We start from the raw sequence: 20408 nt of genomic DNA on the forward strand, positions 1-20408 counted from the left end.
ACAAACAAAATTTATTTTTTATAAAATCTGTCCGCAAAACAACTCTTTTTTTTTAAGAGTTAAAAATTATTTTAATATTTTTCTTAAACTTAATTGGATCTCACCATTTTTTAAGTTAAAAATATTTATTCTAAAAAGTAATCATTTTAAGTTGGAAATAAAACATAAAACTACATAAAAAACAATAAAAAAGATAATAATAACTTATATTTAATAATTAATATTAGTCATATAATATTTAATTAGTATATTTCATCTTATTTTTATACATTAAGTTTTTATTCATAGTATGTAAATTTTTCTAAAAAAAGTTATATATTTTACTTCTTTCTTTTTCTCTTAGTAAAAATATTATAATTTATTAAAATAATTTCTAATTGATTAATTGTCAGAAATATAATTTTATTTTATTTTTCATATATATATTTTTATAATTTTTTTGATCAAGTAGCTAAAATTCGCATTTTAAAGATGAATAAAAGAGTGTTGCAGTTTCGAGCCTCCACCAATACATTTGATGTCCTTATATAACTATTAACTGAACTAACTTAACAAGATGTATTTTCATAATTTTTATTGATGATAATAAAATATTAATTTTTTGTTAAAATATTAATAAAATATTTTATTAATATTTTCATAATAAAATATTAATTTTTAGACTAAATTACAATTTTAGTTCCTCTATTTTAAATTTAAATAGTTTTAATCCTCCTCTCATATTTTTTCAAAGAAAAATGAGATTTTAAAATATTAATAAAATATTTTATTAATATTTTCATAATAAAATATTAATTTTTAGGCTAAATTACAGTTTTAGTCTCTCTATTTTAAATTTAAACAGTTTTAGTCCTCCTCTCATATTTTTTCAAAGAAAAATGAGATTTTTTACCACCAGTCAAGCGTTGTTTCTGCCAGAAATCGAACTTGGTATTCCCTAAATATCGTCCTATGCAGAGACTCATTTGTCACTCGAGCCCAAGTACTTGGTTACATATATTTATTTCTTTTGTAACATCGTATTTCTTTCATTTTTCTCTTAATAGTGATAACTTTACATTAATGGTAGGCATGCATCAAGCAACAATCATCCTAATTTCTTCCAAAAGTATATCAAAATAAATAACATCACATTTCACAGCTAAAACAGAAAGACATTTCTCAACTGTCACAAAAAAAACACCTAAACTTTTTTCTTTTTTTATTTAGATCGAACAAATAAGGCAAGCACGTATATTATATAATTCAAATTTATTTATTCAAAACATTAATATTAAACTTGTAAAGTCAGCAAAAAAAAAACTTTATAAAATATTTTTCCAACATTAAAAATAACAACGCTTTGCTGTCACTAGAACGTTGAGTTTGGTTGTCAAAATTCACATGATTCTCATCACCACCATCATTCAAAATCAGAAAAAGAAGAATCACACGGGTTTCCCTTTTCTCTTTGCAACCATTTTATTATTTTACCTTCTTCTTTTCAACTACTACTTCACTACTATTCATTGCAAGAAAATTGAAACTGAAATAAGTTGTTCTTTCTGCTTCTTATAAGTGATTCTGATAAGTGCTTCTGAGTTTGAATCTTCAACATGGATCTTTCCATTTCACACAAAAAGAGAACTTTGCTTAAGGTCATCGTCCTTGGAGATAGCGGGTACGTAAATATTTTATAAAATTTTATTTATTTATTTATTTTCGAATTTTCTGAGATTATTATTATTACTTAATGGAAATGTTATTATTGATAAATGTGAGTTGAATTTTATTTTTCTTTGCAGAGTTGGGAAGACATCTCTGATGAACCAGTATCCATTTGTCATTTTCAATAAAAGCAAAAAACAAAAAAAGAAGTGAAAACTTGTTATTTTTCTGATACTATTGTTGATTCATTATAGATGCATTAATCATTAATTTTTTTTTAGCTTTTCACTATTTCATTTTTTGTTGTGTTATGTTTTTTTAACTGTCAAAACTGATGCATGAGTTGGCATTTTTTGAATGTGGGGAAGATAGTTCAGTCCAGCTGGCAAATAATAATGGGTGCCTAATATATTTCTGTCGAATTTAATGTTCATCTAAGATGCATTAAAATAGGTGATGTGAACAATGAAATTTTAACATAAAATTATATAGTATGGTTTCAATTATTTAATTAATATTACTCCTATATTGTGGAACATTAACTTTCAATTTAGATATGTTTATAAAAAATTCAGCCAACAGTATAAAGCTACAATTGGAGCTGATTTTGTTACAAAGGAGCTACTGGTTGATGACAAACTAGTAACATTGCAGGCGAGTGATTCAAATTTTCCTAATTTTTTTTTGTCTAATAGCCTAATTGTTAGATAAGTGGGATGTCACAAGTTTAAACTTGCGACCCTGCAATTAGATGTTTATGAATAGCTATTAACTGAGTTAATTTAATTGGATATTTTTGAATAAAATTTTAATGCTATAAATGATAAAATGTTGTGGCAGATTTGGGATACTGCAGGACAAGAGAGGTTCCATAGTCTTGGAGCTGCATTTTATAGAGGTGCAGATTGTTGTGTTTTGGTATATGATGTAAATATACACAAAACATTTGATACATTAAGCAATTGGCATGCTGATTTTCTTAAACAGGTGTGTAGTTTAATTAAATTATGTGATTATTGTTGCTACTTTCTCACTTAAGTTTAATTATGTGATGTGAAATTGATTTTAGGCTGATACAGAAAATCCTGATGCATTTCCCTTTGTATTACTTGGGAACAAGATTGATGTAGATGGTGGAAACAGTAGAAGGGTATGTAGATAATTAAACTTTATGATTAGTATACTATTTTTTTTTAATGATTGAACCTTTTTCATGTTAATTGTTTAAGGTTACTGAGAAAAAAGCTAGAGACTGGTGCGCTTCTAGGGGTAACATACCATATTTTGAGACCTCTGCGAAAGAGAGTTACAATGTTGATGATGCATTTTTATGTGTTGCTAAAGTTGCATCAGAAAATGAACATGAATTGGATATGTAAGAATCTAACTTCTGTTTTTCTTCAACATTTTTAGAAGATTTTTAAAAAATATTATGAATAAGGTATACATTTTTAATGAAACAACAAAACATTGTTATTTCGTAGCAGTTATTTTCGAGGAATTTCTGAAGCTCCTTCAGAAGCAGTAGAACAAGGAAGTCGTTGTGCATGTTGAAGTTGTTGTTAAGGATAAATAAATTTTTAAGGAACGTGGTTTTGTTCTTTACTATGATATATATAGTTGATCAAATTATGTTTGGTTCAGGTTGTATGGCATGGGTTACTATTATTCTTAAGCTTGGAAATTTCTTCTCTGTATTTTCTTTAGGTGAACTTATATTTTTTAACTTTCATGGTTTAATCAAATATTTTTTGTCGGAACATATTTTTGTATATTATATTTCTACATTTTTTTTGCATTATATTTCTATATTATAAAAGAAAAGATAAAATAAAAGTGAAGGCGGAAGAAAAAAATTTCAAAAAAATCAACATGATAAAATCTAAAAGCGTATAAACTTTATATAAGTTGGAATGAGACCTGTTCCTATCCCATATTTCTGATTCTTTCACTATCACATCTCTATTGATGGCGACCCTGTTGGTGACTGGGCAATAGATTTTATAGGCACCTGTACAGTGATAACCTATAAGCAACATAACATTGCTTCTGTCGTCCAATTTCCTTCTAGCATCTTGAACATGTTTGTAACATACAGAACCAAACACATTGAAATGACTCACACTTTTCTTTCTTCTAATCCATTTTTCAGTAGGAACTACTTCCTTTAACTTCTTTGTTGGACATATGTTGAGCATATATGTTGCAATGGCAACAACTTCACCCCAAAATGAGTGAGACAAATTATTTTCTTTCAACATGCTTTTTGTCATGTCAAGCAGAGTGTTGCTCCTTCTCTCAGCAAGACCATTGTGTTGTGGAGTGCATGGAGTAGTCACCTCATGCTTAATACCATTCTCCTCACATAACTTCTTGAACTCTCCAGAGTTGAACTCACCTCTACCATCGGTTATGAGGATCTTCAACCTTTGTCCACTCTGATTTTCAGCCCTTCACTTTGAAGAACTTGAACTTCGCAATCGCCCAATGTTTGAACTTTATGCATGCTACCCATGTCATTCTTGTGAACTCATCCACAAATGACATGAAGTACTTGTTCCCTCCAAGTGAAGGTACTAAAAATGGCCCACACACATAATAAATCACCATATCCAAAGCATGAGGTGCTCTTGGAGGCATTTTATGAGAATGACAATCTTGGTTGATTTCATCTCATGTATATATCTCATGATTTCTCTGGTGTCGCAATCTTTGGAATTCCATGTACCAAATTCTTTGAACCCAAATGCCCCAAGCTTATGCAGTTCAAATGTCTCAATCTCTTGTGCCACAACTTACTTTCTCTTTCAACACTTGTTGCACTAAGGCATTGAGTGTTTGTTGTTTCAACATTCAGCTTGAATATCCTATTTATTCTCAATTCAGACTGCATAATCAACTTCTGATCACAATCATACAACCTTAAGAGTGTGTTTGGATGAAGCATTTTAATGAGGTAATGTAATGTTTTGAGGGAATTCAAAATGGTTTGCACAAAATTTATTGTTTGGATACAAAAATGAAGAATTGTTAAAATGATGGAAATTTATGGAGTATTTTATCTAAGTTAAATTTAATCATTTTGAAATGACACCAAAAACCAAAGAATTTGAAATTCCTTCTTACTCCATAAAATGTATTTGTTACTATTATTTCTTCAAATTTTGCAAATTGGTCCTCATATTTTCCTAAATTACAAAATTGACCCTAAAATTTTCCTAAAAATTGTAAATTGGTCCTTAATAACTTTTAAAATTTACAATTTGGTCCTTCAAATTTTAAAAAATTACAATTTGGTCCCTACTTTTCAATTTTTTTAATTTGGTCCAAAAAATTTATATTTTATAAAAAATGACCAAAAAAATTTAACAATGAATTACCTTAATACTCCATCCAAACAAAATAATTTAAAATGAATGGATTTCAATTGAATCATTTGAATTGCTTTGAATTTTAAATTTCTTTAAAATTTCCAATTACCTCATCCAAACACACTCTAAAAGATTGTCCTTCATGGTTAGTGAAAAACCTTTTTCAAGCAGCTGACCTACATTCATCAGATTGCTATCCATGTCAGAAACATATCATACATCCTTAATCAATATAGTTTTGCCATTTTTCAATTTTACTTTGACATTTCTCATTCCTTTAACATTTATATACTTATCATCAACACATCTGATCTTGGTCTTTCTACTAGAGTCAAAATTAACCAGCCATTGCTTGTTTCCAATTAGGTGGTTTGAGCAACCAATGTCCATATACCACCAATCTACCATTTTTCCACCTTCATTCTCATATGCCATAAATTACACAGGTTCATCTTCAAAATCTGCTATAGCTATATTGGCTTATTCATCCTTTTTTTCTTTGTTTGACTAGTAATCAGCATCAAAATGGCCAAACCTACAATTGCAGCACTGAACATTTCTCTTATCAAACTTCTCCTTTTCCTTTTGAACATTCTTATGTTTCTTCTCATCTGGATTGAAGACTTCTGACTTATAAGCACCACCCCAATTCTTTTTCTTGTTCTCTGACCATGCTTGCTTCTTGTTCATCTTAACAAAAGTAGCTTTCAAAGCATGTTATGTTTCCCTTTCAGAGTTCCTTTCAGTCAAACACAATTCTGATGGCTTTAAACTACTCTAAAGTTATTCAATTCTCATAGTGAATGTTCTATGACTACAACTATATAATCAAAATAAGGAGTAAGAGATTTTAGTACCTTTTCAATGGTTACTTGTTCAGAGAGATTTTCTCCACAAGCTTTCATCTCATTCGTGATCGCATTCACTCTAGAAATATAATCAAGCACCTTCTCATTGTTCTTCATGCTGAGATTCTTGTATTGCTTGCATAGGGACTGAAACTTTACTTTCTTCACAGATGCGTCACCACCATAGCACCGCGCAAGTGTATCCCACACAACTTTCACCATCGCCATGTCAGCAATCTTCTCAAACACTTCCGTGTCCACACACTGACAAATATAGAACAATGCTTCTGATCCTTCTTCCTCGTATCACGTTATGCATTTCTTAGTGCTTATATTGCATTTTCTGCAACCAACGTGTAACTGTTATTGACGATATCAATAGCATCTTAAGCTTCAAATAACACACGCATTTGAATCAACCACCGATTCCAATTCTTTCTATCAAATACTAGAAGCTTTGTGTTCAAGCTACTGTTTTCGTCATTCATCTTCTTCTTGTGCAAATCACTCAATTCTCGCCCACGCTCGTGTTTCACAAACCCTGAGAATCAAGAAATGTGAATCTCTTCGATTTTGATCTTCAATTCAGTGTGAATTTCAGGAACGATATCAATCACACACCTCACTATACTCGTGTTTTCTTGTTAATCGAACCGAACCTCCGGATACCAATTTGTTGGAGTTAGCAGCGAAATTCCATTGAAACACAAAAATATAAAGAAGGTAAAGTTGAAAGAATTGTAGAGAGAGAGAGAGAGAAAAGTAACTCATTTGTAACTAAATTTTCTCTAATCTCAAATTATAAAATATGTTCCAAATAAAATTCACTTTGAATTTATATACTAACATCCAAATAAAATGACACTCAAATACAAAACCAAATTAAAATTAAATACAAAATACTTGAATAGAATTATATTTCACCCGTATACTCTACTTTCTACAAAATTTGCACCCAACAACAAATTAGACTCTCTATTTCATCAAAATATCTATAATTTTTTTAAAAAATTTCAAATGTATCACTCATATTAGAAGATACTTTCCTTCAAGTGATACTTTTAAATATATAAAAGAGAAACAATAAAAACAACTTCTAAACAATTTTCCCTTCTATAAGAAAAACAGAAAAAAATTTAAATAACAATGTTTTAAAAAAAAATTACCAAAAAAACAAGTTTTTTAAAAAATTTATCAAAGTGTCTAGGTTTTGCAGACCCTTTGGAGTATGCGCCAAACCATTTGACGCATTGATATAACATTTTCTTGAATTAGCCACTTCATTTGGCTTATTAGTGTAAAAAGTCAAAAAAAAAAGAAAAAAAACACCCACATAGGCGCCAAACCATTTGACTTACCTAATGTGGGTGACACATTGGCGCCAAACCATTTGACGTATACACCTAATTTTTGTACCAATGCGCCAATTCATTTGGCGCATATTCTAAGGTCCTGCGAAACTTAGACACTTTGATAAATTTTCTGAAAAACTTGTTTTTTTGGTAATTTTTTTTTTAAACAAAAACCTATTACTCACCTATTTTAGTTTGGTGTTTTCTTTTTTTCTTTTTTCTCGATAACAGTTGACTGAAAAACCAAGGCCCCTAATAATTGCATCAAATTGAGACAAAACAAAACCACCTAAAAGACGTAGCTAATCGGTGTTTGGCGTTGTTCTCCTTCTCTTCTCTACCCAAAAATGGCTTTCTCTGCAATCACTATGCCCTACTCTCCTCAATTTGTTCGCGTTCCCATCTCTGTTCCTCAAACTCACGCATCTCTCTCTTTCCGATTTTCATCACCAATTCTCAATCGCCGTCATAGTCCCAAACCTCTCTCAATCCGAGCCGTTTCCGTTCCTGCCACCGGTACGCCTTTTTCCCCTTCCGATTATATTCTGTGCCTCTGTTAATTATCAGCGCAAACAACATCATAATTATTAGGTTTTACAGATATTTATTCATTTTTAATAGGAAAGAGCGATGCGCTTTCTTCTAATTGATGAAATTGTGGATGCTGTTGCAATTAAATTCATTTCCATGTAATTAGAAAGCTGATTACTTGATTTGATCTTAGAATTATCCCTAATTAGGTGCTACTTAGGTGATTTCTTATCACTCTTTGTTAACAATAGTTTCTTTCTTAACAATTAACTATAGCCAATCATAACTACATATTAAGATTTATATGGTGGATAATGGAAACTTAGTTTTCATAATATTTTTACTATCACTCCAAGTTCTTTGGAATGGCTCAAGAAAATTTAGGAAAAAGTGGAATGTTTTGTTATTGTTGTTCACTTTTGTTTTAATATTATCAAGGTATGTTTGGTTCTGCGTTGGAAAAAAATTGATTCTTAAAAGTGAGTTGAATGTAAAGTGATTTATGTTTGGATAATTTTATATAAAATTGAGTTGAACAGTAAATTTCAAGGTAAAAAACACGTTTAAATTCAAAAGTTAAAAATTATAGCTTCAAGTAGAATCAATTTTGAAGGCATAATCAATTCTACCTTAGAAGAACCAAACACCTTAAAATCGTTTCAAATTCAATATTATACTTCTAGAATTGCTTTTGTCTCTTCCAAAAGCTAAACCAAACATATATTTAATATGTGTTTGGATTCATGTTAGAAACCACACCATGGTGGGAAATCGCATCCCACTGCAACAAAACATATAAATAATGAAGTAGCTATTTGGAGCTTTTGGATTGATGTGGTTTTTTTGACGTGATTTTGATCAAATTGATGGGCATTCAAACTCAATTTTAATAGCCTTGTTGGTCTTACCGGTGATGCGTTACATGTTTTCCCTTAAGTAAGGTTTCAAACTTGAGTTTTGCGGATGAGAAACATAGATGCTAGGATAGGAGAGTTTTGCCCACTTGTATGAGCTTATTCGGCTTGACACTTCGCCGGAATTTACTGTGACTTTTGGATGCCGAGAGTCGAAAACAAAAAATAACCGGAGTGTAACAAAAGACTCTGGTTTTTGTTATATATACTAGTGTGCACATACTGTGATATTTTCCCCTGCCTTCACGGTGTACTAATTCGGTCTTTGCTTGAATTTCCATGTTTCAGCTGCGCCTGCATCTGAGGCCGTGGCGCCTGCAATTTCGCTTTCAGATAATGCACTGAATCACTTGAATAAGATGAGGTCTGAACGAAATCAAGATTTGTGCTTAAGAATAGGTGTCAAACAGGGTGGATGCTCTGGTATGTCATATGCAATGGAGTTTGAGGACAGGGCTAATACAAGGCCAGATGACTCCATCATTGAATACAAAGGTTTTGTAATTGGTATGACTTCTTATTCTATTTCTTATAGCATTTTTTATTCATAGGGCTTTTTCTCTCTCTTTTATTTCTCATGCTTTAGCTACATCTAATATCTTCAAATACAATACGGGTTCTAGTTTTGATGAAAATCTTAATTATAGATTTATGCAGTGCGGGGGTTTTGTTTTAATACGGGCATATATATCTGGTTTAAGGCTTTTAGTATGCATTGACGTAACTTTGTACAACAAATACGTGTGTGTATATATATATATATATATATATATATATATATATATATATATATATATATATATATATATATATATATATATATATATATATATATATATACAACTGTTATCAAACTAGTACTTCAATGGTAATAGAAACATTAGAAAGTGAGTGGTTCTATTTAGGCCTTGTTTGGATAAACAACTTATTTGCAGCTTATAATACAGACGCTTATCATGATAAGTGCTCTATGTATAAACTATTTTTATAGCAAAAGATAAAATAAAAGTTGGAGTATTTCTATTTTCATTAGTTATCTTCGAAAACTTATGAAAATAAGCCGAAAACAGCTGGCGAACAATGTTATAAGTTCTCTAAAATAGTCTCACAAAATTTATCAGTAAATAAGCTCAAATAAGCCAAATCCAAATAGGTTCATAGGATTTAACATTTTCTCTAATATGAATTAACTACTCTTTCAAGAGATAGATTTATGTATCAACTAAGTGTAATCTGTGATAGTATTGTTTTAAAGAAATGCAAGCTAGCTGCTAGCTCTTTATATGTTCAGCAGTAAAAAGTTCAACTCTTAAGACTTGGTTGAAAGCATGGTCCTTTTCACATTGCAAAATGTATCACACATTGTGCTGAAACAAAACTTATGCATATACATAGTCACTTTTATAGAGGAAATTTTTTCTGTGTATTTCTACTATTAATGTGCCAGCTGCAGCACTCCATGTTTCAATTCTTGACAAGTCATAAACTTTTTAGGTCAATGCATCAGATATTTGACTTCTCCATTTGTTTTTGCAGTTTGTGATCCTAAGAGCCTACTCTTCGTATTTGGGATGCAATTAGACTACAGCGACGCTCTGATTGGGGGAGGCTTCAATTTCAAAAATCCTAATGCAACACAGACCTGTGGATGTGGTAAATCCTTTAATGCAGAAATGTAAAATCATGTTTATAGACATTAGTAATAGTAACAATATTACGATGACTGTTTCAAGCAATACTTTGGAATATTTATAGGACTCTATACTAACAAATACATTATAGGAATTGTCTGGATAAAAATCTACTGCATTTGTTTGTTATTCCTATTTCTGTTTGCTTTGCTGTATCAGTTTCTTGTTAAGGTCTGTATAAACAAACACTCATAGGATCTGTTGTATTTGTCGTCCGAAATCTGTTTGTTCTAATATGAATACTATCAGAAACAATTACTAACTACTGAATCTTGAACCTCTGTTCTCTGTTGATGCTTCGGTTAAGGTATTAGCGATGCACTGAAAAATCAAAACTAGAAAGTATCTGCTGAAATTTGAGAGATTTTAAGTATTAATATTTCAAAACAGGTCTTTTATCCATCTCATTTGATGTCTAAATGCTAAAGGTAAGACATTTTATTGCATCATTGGGGGCTTTTGGACTTTTTTTTTTTTTTTTGGCTTTATAGCACCGGTTTAGTCCGGTTCGGGGGCGAGTTCTGGCATCAAGTGGTTCCATCCCCCTCCCGATCGCAGTTGCGGGGGATCGAACCGTGGTTCTCCCTACCAAGTCCAGCGCCAATCACCACTGGACCAACTAACGATTGGTGGGGCTTTTGGACTTTGAACTTCTGATTTTGTGCACTTGGGAATGAACTTTTTTTTTTTTTTTTTTTAAACCACTTAAGAATTGAAAAGTGTTTATTTGTAAAGTCTTTTACATTTATTAGATCAAAAGGGAAGCATGAACATTATGATTGATCAAACACTTCGAAGTTAGTATATGCGAAGAAAATTAAGAGAGTGGTAATTACTTTATTTATTGATTTAAAATTATATTCAATCATTTTTCAAGTATTGTAAATATAATATTGACATAAGTTGGTTTTTAAAGTTTTTCTTATTGTTACCTGCCAATAAGTTTCTAACATTTCATAACTTTAAAATTTAATATTTAAATTGGTTAAGTGATTAAAATACAACATTTATTCAAAAAAATAAAATTGTGAGAACATCTATAAATCTACTGGAAAACTGAAAATTCTTTTATTGAATACTAAAAGCTCAAAATTATAATTATGGAGGATTGCTATCAAAACTTTTAAATAAAAATATTGAATTTGATTTTTTTCAAAAAAATTGCTTTATAATTCTTTTTTACTTGAAAATAAAAATATTTGTCCGGAATGATCGATCTTTGGAATTAAATATCAATTGTATTTCTTACAAATTCTTGAATTGTATTATTAGGAAATTGTCCCAATGTACTTTTGTTAGAAAATATTGTTTTCTGTATTTTCTTTTCTTCTTCTTAGTGATTTGGTTTCTTCTTGAATATAAGTACTATTATTTATGTTCTTTTATCAATACATTATTTATTATTTTAAAAATATATTTAATTACTCTCGAGTTTACTAAACCACAAAGTTTATAATCAAATTTCAAAAGTTATTAATAAGTTTTTTTATTAGATCTTCAAACTAAAAGATTTTTAATCAAGCCTTCAAACTTTTAAATAATTTATAATATACCTTTCTTAAAATTTCAAATAATTAATATTTTTTTAATTATGTGAATTTAGAGTCTGCAAATTTTATCTCAACTGATAAAAATCGATATTAATCGGTTAGACACCAACATCAATGCTCAAACCTTGGACCTAATGGTTGTGTAAATTTTTAATAATTATTACAACCAATAAAAACAATAAAAACAAGTATGTAAATTGGTGGACAGTATGGTGGCAATGAATGAGAGTATTAGGTTGGATAAGAAGTTTAAAAAATTTATTCAATCAAATCAAATATAACTTAAGTTAGATGAATTTGTTATTGATCAAAATTATTATAAAAAATATACTAACACAAATATTATAACATTACAATAAAGTAACATGTTTCAAATTAAAAAAAAACATGTTTGATGCAAAATATCACATATAATGAAAAAATTGACATAATGATTTATTATCTTTTAAACAAATCAAATAGTAAAAAAAAAAACTTTTGTGTGTGTTTTCTTTAACAAACTTTTGTTGTTATCATGATACACATACCAAGTTTTTATCATACTAAATTATAATCCTATAACTTCTTCCCACCAAAATTTTCCCTCCAAAACTCCCTCCAAAATTAATTCACTTATTAATTAATTAATAATTAAAATAAAATTTATAGTAATCTTAAATTAATATTAATAATAATAGAATTTATTTACCCACTAACTATTAATCAAAATAACCCACTACCCACTTCCTAATTTTAAAATTTCCTAAATTTATTGAAAAAATTAATAATAATAATAATAATAATAATAATAATAATAATAATAATAATAATAATAAAGATGTTAAATTAAAATTAATAATAATAATAATAATCTTAAATTAATGTTAATAATAATAAAATTCATTTACCCACTAACTATTAACCAAAATAACCCACTAACCACTTTCTAATTTTAAATTTTCCTAAATTTATTAAAAAATTAATAATAATAATAATAATAATAATAATAATAATAATAATAATAATAATAAAAACAGTGTTATTTCAATTGTATCTTTATTTTTTAACTCTTTGACATTTTTGTTTGTAGATACATATATCTTTGATATGTTTTTTTTAGATATTGATATGTTTTTTTTAGATATTGATATTGTTGAAGATATTCTATATAATCATACTTAATTATAATTCTAGAAGGTCTCTATCAAAGATTTTCCCCCAAAACCTTTTTCTTTAATAAACTAATTATTAATTAATAATAAATATAATAATAGTAAATAGTAGCCACGTATAGTGTTTTAAGTTATTATTAAATTGCAAATTAAAAATAATAATATCCACATATCATTTTAATAGATCCCACATAAATAGGACACCTAATGAGAATTTCATTACATTTTTTTCAATTTTCTTTTACAAATTAATAATTAAATAAATTTTCTACCATAATCTTTTTTCTTTAATTAATTAATTAATAATATAATAATTATTAATTCCATTATTTAAAACTTCCCACTACCTCAAATTTCTATATCCAACTTCTCGTCCCACTTCATTACATCTCCAATTTCTCTCTCCATTTTCTTTCTATTTAGTTAAAATTTATCCACTAACTCACTTTTATAAATTCTCCATTAACTCAATGATATAAATTCTCAACTATTTTACTCACTTTTAAAACAACATCTCATTTTCTTCTTGAAAATGGAACTGTCATCATCAAACTCTTACTATCCAGCAAGTTTTCTCAACCTCAATTGAAAGTTAGGATGTATGCGATGAAGCTTGGAGGGTACGTGCAGCCGGAGAGCCTTTTTGTGATCAAGGTTTGTAAGATTGTTGATCTTTCATCTTCCCCTTATCGAAAAACTATGTGGTATATTCTGAAGTTAAACATGCATACAAATTGTATTATTAGCCTCTTATGGATGAATTTATATAATGGAGTACACAATTAGACAGAGATTTTGAATTTAAGATTGACATCTCCTACATTAAAACTCAATCCCAGAATTGTATTCAATTCACATTCATTTCTTTATTTTGTGGGAAATAAAAGTGCATCATAAAATAAAATAAAAAATTTAGTTTTTGTATTATTATTAATTTTATTCTTTTATTGATTGTTTCTATTGTTCTAAGTTATTTTTTTTATTGTGTGTCCATATATTAGCATGCCCTGACTTTTTTGCATGTATTATTATTATTATATATTATTATTATTATTATTATTATTATTATTATTATTATTATTATTATTATTTATTTCCATTTTTCATACTTTTAATTTCTTTATATTTTTTTGCATGTCCATATATTAGCATTAGCATGCCATGAATGTTTTGTATGTGTAGCTATAAACATGTCATGGATTGAAAATTAGACATTAAATTAAGACATTATGTCTCTAATTTTCCATTTAATTAATTAATTATATTGTTATATATATTTTTTCTTTTATTTCGCATGTTAAGAGTATAATCAAGTGGTGCAAACTAAGTTATATCATTTAACTCATCTTTCTTCTATCAACAATCATCTCAACTCTCTAAATTAATTCATATATTTTTAGAAAATTTATTAATAATAATTAGAAAATAATTTAATGCATACCTATATAATCAATATTACATGTCCGTGCATCGCACGGGTAGACGGCTAGTTATCTCTTAATCGACTAATTTTGGTAGGAGAATATGTGAAATCTATTACCACTTGACCAATTCATTGTTAATAAAAAAATTATAAAAAAATCAACAAATAAAATATAATATTTCGAACTAATAAAAAATTTTAAAGAGATGAAAATTTAGAATAAGCATCAACAAAAAATCGAACGGCTGAGATAAGGTAAAACCTATTCCATCGGGAATAGAGTGCACCTTACCTTGTTAATCTCTTCTCAATTTCAATACACGCTAAGAGAGAACAACGGCATCAAAGTGAAACACAGAGAAAGCCCTAATCGCATTTCAGAGAGAGAAAAGCTCATCGGCCATGGCACTCGCTTCTCGCATCGCATCCAAATCCAGATTGGTTCGTCCTCATTTCTTCTCTTCCTTCTATCAACAGTTTCTAGCTATCGATTGCATTCATATTTCATATTCCGATTTCCGATTTCGCCGTTGTAAACTGTAATCTCCGGATCTCAACAGATTTTGTTTTTTCAGAAATTCATATCTGATGATTTTGAATTCGATTACGAGTGTTAAGATCTAAGTTGTTAATTCCTTTTGGAAAATTAGGTTATTGTATTTCACTATCATGTGCATCTAGCTAGAACTGATCGATAATTTCTCACCAGTAATTGCCATGCATAAATTGATTTTTTTCGCTGATTATTTTTCAGTTATATTGAGTTTCATTGCACTCATCGAAAACGAATGAAATGTAATTATTGTTTGATATGAATTACTTGAATTGTGAATAATTTCTACTTTTTTTTTTATATAGCTGTATGGTAGTCAAATTCTTCTGCAAAGGGAGTTTGCTGTTCCGGTTCGTCACTATGCTAAAGGCTCTGAACTTCCTGCTCTTAAGGGAGATGGTGAGTTCTCCTATGGTTTAGAGTTGTATTTTTATTTAATTACCTTTAATGTGTGTACTCACATGGATTTTGGGACTGAGATAGCCATAATGATGTTAGTGTTTGATTCAATAGTTTGATTTTAAAGTAGTTTTTTTCTGCGCTTTTGTGTAACTAGAGCTAGCTTAGTGCAAAAGATGGAAAGAAATTAGAACTCTGATTTTCAGTAGAATTTTTTTGTGCTTTTTCATGCGTGTTACTGACAGTATACTCTTGTTTGAATGCTAAAAGAGATGCTGAAGAATATTTTTCTGGAGGTGAAGAACAAATTTGAGACAGCCATCGGAATATTAAAAAAGGAGAAGATCACTCTAGCTCCAGAGGATCCAGCTGCTGTTTCTCATTATGCCAAGGTCATGAAAACGATCAGAGAGAAGTGAGTTTCTCCTTTACCTTGTTTTTATCAGTCTTTCTTTTTATTTTGGTTTTTTACAATACTTCAATAATGTTTTGCCGACATTGTGCTATGCATTTTGCAGGGCAAACCTCTTGACAGAATCCCAAGACATCTTAGAAACCATTGATCTAGCGACACACGATATTCCTGATGCTCGAACTTATCTTTTGACCTTGAAGGAAATAAGAACCAAGTATGCAATGTTCTATTCTACTCTCTCCATTTTGTAACTAGATGTTGTGCATACCTATATGTAACATGTGGTGTTCTTGTTATCATCATCATCATGATTATTTTTTTATTTTTAACAAAAAATCTTTATCCTGTCAATGTTGTCAATTGCAGACCGCTGATATGTAATATGATATTCCTATTTAGTTTACCTTTTTATTCATTGTCTAAGTGCTTTTTTAAAACCTGTAGCTCTTAGTCAAAAGTTGTTATTATTTGCACGATTAGTTGTCATGTTTAAACTTTTGTGTATGCTTATGTTATACACACACAAATGAGAGAAAAGGTGGCACGATACAGACACCCCTCGCTCGCTAGGGGTGCATTAGGCTCTAGTCACATCGACTCATATATGTTGGTACACTCTTTTTTTCAGGAGAGGTCTTATAGATAATCTTGGAGCTGAGGGTTTGATGATTGATGCATTGGACAAAATCGAAAAGGATTTAAAGAAACCCCTCTTGAGAAATGATAAGAAAGGAATGGACCTTCTTTTGGCAGAGTTTGATAAGATTAATAAGAAGTAAGTTTATATTCCTATATTATATCTATTAAAGCTTTGGTATGTAACTATTTTATTTTGTTTATATTTTCATGCCATTTAACAAGCTTTTTGCTAACTATTGATTTTTAAATATTACTTTCTGATGTAGTTGGATATTAGTATCTTCATTCTATTGAACAATGCTCATTTCATCTTATGTTGTAGAGGTGGAAGTTTTGTAATAAAAATATTTGAGTAGAAGGGAGGTGTCAGTTGACTCTTACAATTTACGAACATTTGTACTTTTGTTCATTTCTTTCCAAGTATTGCATTTTGTGGCAGCTTGTTTGAGAATTTCGTGGTTTATCCTTTGTGTGTTGTATGGTCAATTGTCCTCTCTTGTGTTTTGTTTGGGATTCCTTTTGGGCTTTTGGTTGTTTGGATGCCTTATTTTCTGGGTAAAATAATGCCTACTTCACTAGTGAGGAATCTAGAATGCTTAATAATTATATCTTCATTTGAGCAGAATGAGTTATTGAGTTATAATTACTATACTTAATTTTGGTTTTCCTCTTGTTGATTTTTTGGGTAAGATAAATGCCTTCTTCACTAGTGAGGAATCTAAAATGTTTAATAATTATCTTCATTTGAGCAGAACGAATTACTGGTTTATAATTACTTATTTTGGTTTTCCTCTTGATTTTTCACCCTTTGGTGTTGCCATCTTAGACTTGGAATTCAAAAGCAAGAATTGCCAAAGTTAGAAGAGGAGCTGGAGCTTAAAATAGCCAAAGCACAGCTGGAGGAGTTGAAAAAGGATGTTGTTGAGGCAATAGAAACTCAACAGAAAAAGTAAGTTACAGTCACATCACCATTTATTTATTTTTTTAACAGGCAAACTAACTAATCACAGCACCATTTCAAACTACTGCAGTTTTTCCCTTCTCCCCCATTCACCTGCTTTTGTAACAAAAACTCCCTTGTTAAGCACGCGATACTATTTCTATTTTCTGCTTGATTTTAACTTCAAAGATAGGCAAAATGTTCTTATGACTTTTGCATTTTGGAATATGTGCATTTGACATGTTACCCTTCTTAAAAATTTAAACCTTGTATGATTTATTTTTCCTGTTTGAAATTTCAGGGAGGAATTCAAGGATGAGGCTGGGGCAGTTGATGTCAAATCTTTGGACATCCGGAATTTCCTTTAAAATGTCTTCAACATATTTTTATACATTATAAAATATTGTACTTGGATAATGGTGAGGCCATGTTTCTTCAATAAGTAAGACACCAATGATTTTGAGATGCAACATTGAAGTCAGTTCGAAGATTCTTGAGTTTTCAAGGTCGTTTTTATTCAAATTCCAAGTTAAATCTGGAAATTGAAGTAATCAAATGTTTAATTTTTTTTGTGAAGTTGTTTCCCAGGTTATTCTTATTAATTTCATGGATGTACTCAATTTTGGTATCTCCTCACATTCTGGCATTTAAAATGAAGTATTTCATATCCGAAAAGTGAAAACTGGGATGATTAGATTTTGATTAATAACTTGTAGATATGGTCACATCTAGATTGAGATCATCTAGAGTTACCACCTTTTTAAATCAAATTGAAACCGTGTTCTTTTAGATGTTATAATCTAAGTTTGCTGCTGTTGGAAAGGGACCTCACAAACTATTGCAGGAAATTATTGCTTATACTGTTAAACAACTATTATGATGCTGTTAGCAGTAGAAATTATTGCTTAATCTGAGAGAGTATTGCCTTGAATTGAACCTCTTGATCCAGCAATCAAACTTTATCAAGATTCAGGACAACTCAATTAAGTGTTTTTTTCAGACATGTTGGAAGATTAATTTACCTCACTACTGCTAGGTCAGACATTGCTCTCACGGAGACTCATAAACACCTTTTATCTATATATTTAGAAAATTAAGAGCATAAATTAATTGAATATTTTGTTTTACTGTTGAAGAATAAATTTGCAATGAAAAAATAGACACTTCCACTGAAGAGCACTTCCACTGTCTTAAGGATAAATATTAAAAATCAAAAAGTCTAAGTTAAATAAAATAAATTTTAAAAGGTTAAACTATGAAATTGATCCCTACAAATATAACATTTCTTGATTGTAGCTTCATTAATAATTTTTGTTTAATTTGTTCCTTATAAATATTTTTTATATTACTTTTGATTTTTGTTCTTTTGTTATAACTCGTCCCTGCCCCAAGGGATAACTTGATTCGAGGTTGTCCTTATTAAGGAGGTTAAATTACTCCCAAGGTTCTTTAAATTATTTAATTGTAACAATTTGGTCCTTCGTATTATTTTTGTTACAACTAGGTCCTTTATATTATCAAATGTGTGCACCATTATCCTTTTTTTAACCGAGAAAATGTGCTAATTGTGGATGCAATTATTTTAAGGGATGTAAAATTGATGAAGTGTTTCCAAAAACACAACAATCAACATTTCTAAATGATTAAAACGCGAGAAAAAAGAGGCAGATATCACCCAAAAGGATTAAGTTGTTACAAAAAAAACTTGAAAGACCAAATTGTTACAATTAAATAACTTAAAGGATCTTAGGAGTAATTTAACCTATTAAGGACATCACCTTCTTCCTATGTAGTGGCTAGTTGACATAAGGGGTTATCCGTTTCGAGTGTACATTCCCTGTGTGTTCGAGGTTAGATGTCTTCGATTGTGAACTACTTACGTATTTGTGGTTTGATGTCTTTGTGTATCCATGTTTTTTTTTGTGAACCACCTACTCGTTTGAGGTTTGATGTTTTTGTTTGTGCACCACCTACACATTCTAGGTTCAATGTGTTTGTGCACCATTTATGCTTTCGAGGTTTGATGTCTTTGACTTTTTCCTTTATTGTGCCACAACTTTAACATTCAAGGATTAGTGGTAGCGTGGAGAGTGTAACCTCTACCCTATAATTTAATGCAATAATAAATAGATGACATGGTGAAAATTTGGTTTATTGAGAATATCATGTTAGAAATATCAGAAAGATCAAAAAGATTCAGGCTGGAATCGTGAATGAAACCACTTTCCTTATGTCTTAGAGTTGGAACGCAGGAATACCTAGGATAATTCAGCCTTTTGTCGAGTTTGCGTAAGACCTGTTGAGAATCAAGTGTGAGGAAGAAGTCCCACATTGGTTAAAAAAGGAAAGAATGAACACTTTATAAGTGAGAGAACTCACACACCTATCACCTTAAGATTTTAGGTGGAGATGTGGTGTGTCTCTCACAAAGGTGTATCCCAAGTAAAGTGCTCCCTCGTTGACACCCCCGAGTTGCCTCCAACAGTGGTATCAGAGCCTGGTTTCGAGATAGGGACCGACTCACTTGTATCGAAACACTTCCCGCAGGTGGTGGGTAGAAGGTACTCACACTTGAGGGGGAGTGTTGAGAATCAAGTGTGAGGAAGAAGTCCCACATTGGTTAAAAAAAGGAAAGAATGAACACTTTATAAGTGAGAGAACTCACACACCTATTGTGTCTCTCACAAAGGTGTGTCCCAAGTAAAGTGCTCCCTCGTTGACCCCCTCGAGTTGCCTCCAACAAGACCGACGAAAAACTCGAATGCAAGGAAGAGTGTCTGAAAGAGAATCTATGATTTTTGTGTGTTTCATTTTGGATTCATATATGTGTATTTATAGGCCATGCATGTGTTGTTTCATATATGTTGTAAATTTGAATTCCAAAAACAAATTTATGCAACAACCAAAAATTTATTCCCATTTTTGTCACATTAGAACACACTATGGTAATTATTATTTTATAATTTCCAATATATCATAGGAAG

General features: G+C 30.0%; 3 protein-coding genes across 4 annotated transcripts; all 3 read left to right on the forward strand.

Moving 5' to 3' along the window:
• Positions 1–1439: 1439 nt before the first annotated feature.
• On the forward strand, positions 1440–3409 carry LOC131607576 (ras-related protein Rab7-like). Of its 2 annotated transcripts, none has more exons than XM_058879559.1 (7): positions 1440–1660; positions 1785–1811; positions 2202–2301; positions 2488–2634; positions 2717–2797; positions 2877–3022; positions 3132–3409. In XM_058879559.1, the coding sequence occupies exons 1-7, from the start codon at positions 1596–1598 to the stop codon at positions 3199–3201; spliced, it is 636 nt and encodes a 211-aa protein (XP_058735542.1). In that variant the 5' UTR covers positions 1440–1595; the 3' UTR covers positions 3202–3409. The 2 variants fall into 2 exon arrangements, with proteins under 2 accessions (XP_058735542.1, XP_058735543.1); XM_058879560.1 differs by having other exon boundaries at positions 1447–1660; positions 3135–3409.
• Positions 3410–7456: 4047 nt separating this feature from the next.
• On the forward strand, positions 7457–10648 carry LOC131602798 (iron-sulfur assembly protein IscA, chloroplastic-like). The gene is made up of 3 exons (XM_058874990.1): positions 7457–7734; positions 8952–9170; positions 10200–10648. Exons 1-3 carry the CDS (start codon positions 7566–7568, stop codon positions 10340–10342), a joined length of 531 nt encoding a protein of 176 aa, XP_058730973.1. The 5' UTR covers positions 7457–7565; the 3' UTR covers positions 10343–10648.
• Positions 10649–14736: 4088 nt separating this feature from the next.
• Positions 14737–18000, forward strand: LOC131607577 (probable ATP synthase 24 kDa subunit, mitochondrial). Its single transcript, XM_058879561.1, has 7 exons — positions 14737–14919; positions 15337–15430; positions 15701–15845; positions 15949–16059; positions 16474–16620; positions 17311–17433; positions 17726–18000. The coding sequence occupies exons 1-7, from the start codon at positions 14881–14883 to the stop codon at positions 17790–17792; spliced, it is 726 nt and encodes a 241-aa protein (XP_058735544.1). The 5' UTR covers positions 14737–14880; the 3' UTR covers positions 17793–18000.
• The last annotated feature ends 2408 nt before the right edge of the window (positions 18001–20408 follow it).

The sequence above is a fragment of the Vicia villosa genome, linkage group LG5 (assembly GCF_029867415.1).
Source record: "Vicia villosa cultivar HV-30 ecotype Madison, WI linkage group LG5, Vvil1.0, whole genome shotgun sequence".
NCBI classification, from domain to species: domain Eukaryota; kingdom Viridiplantae; phylum Streptophyta; class Magnoliopsida; order Fabales; family Fabaceae; genus Vicia; species Vicia villosa.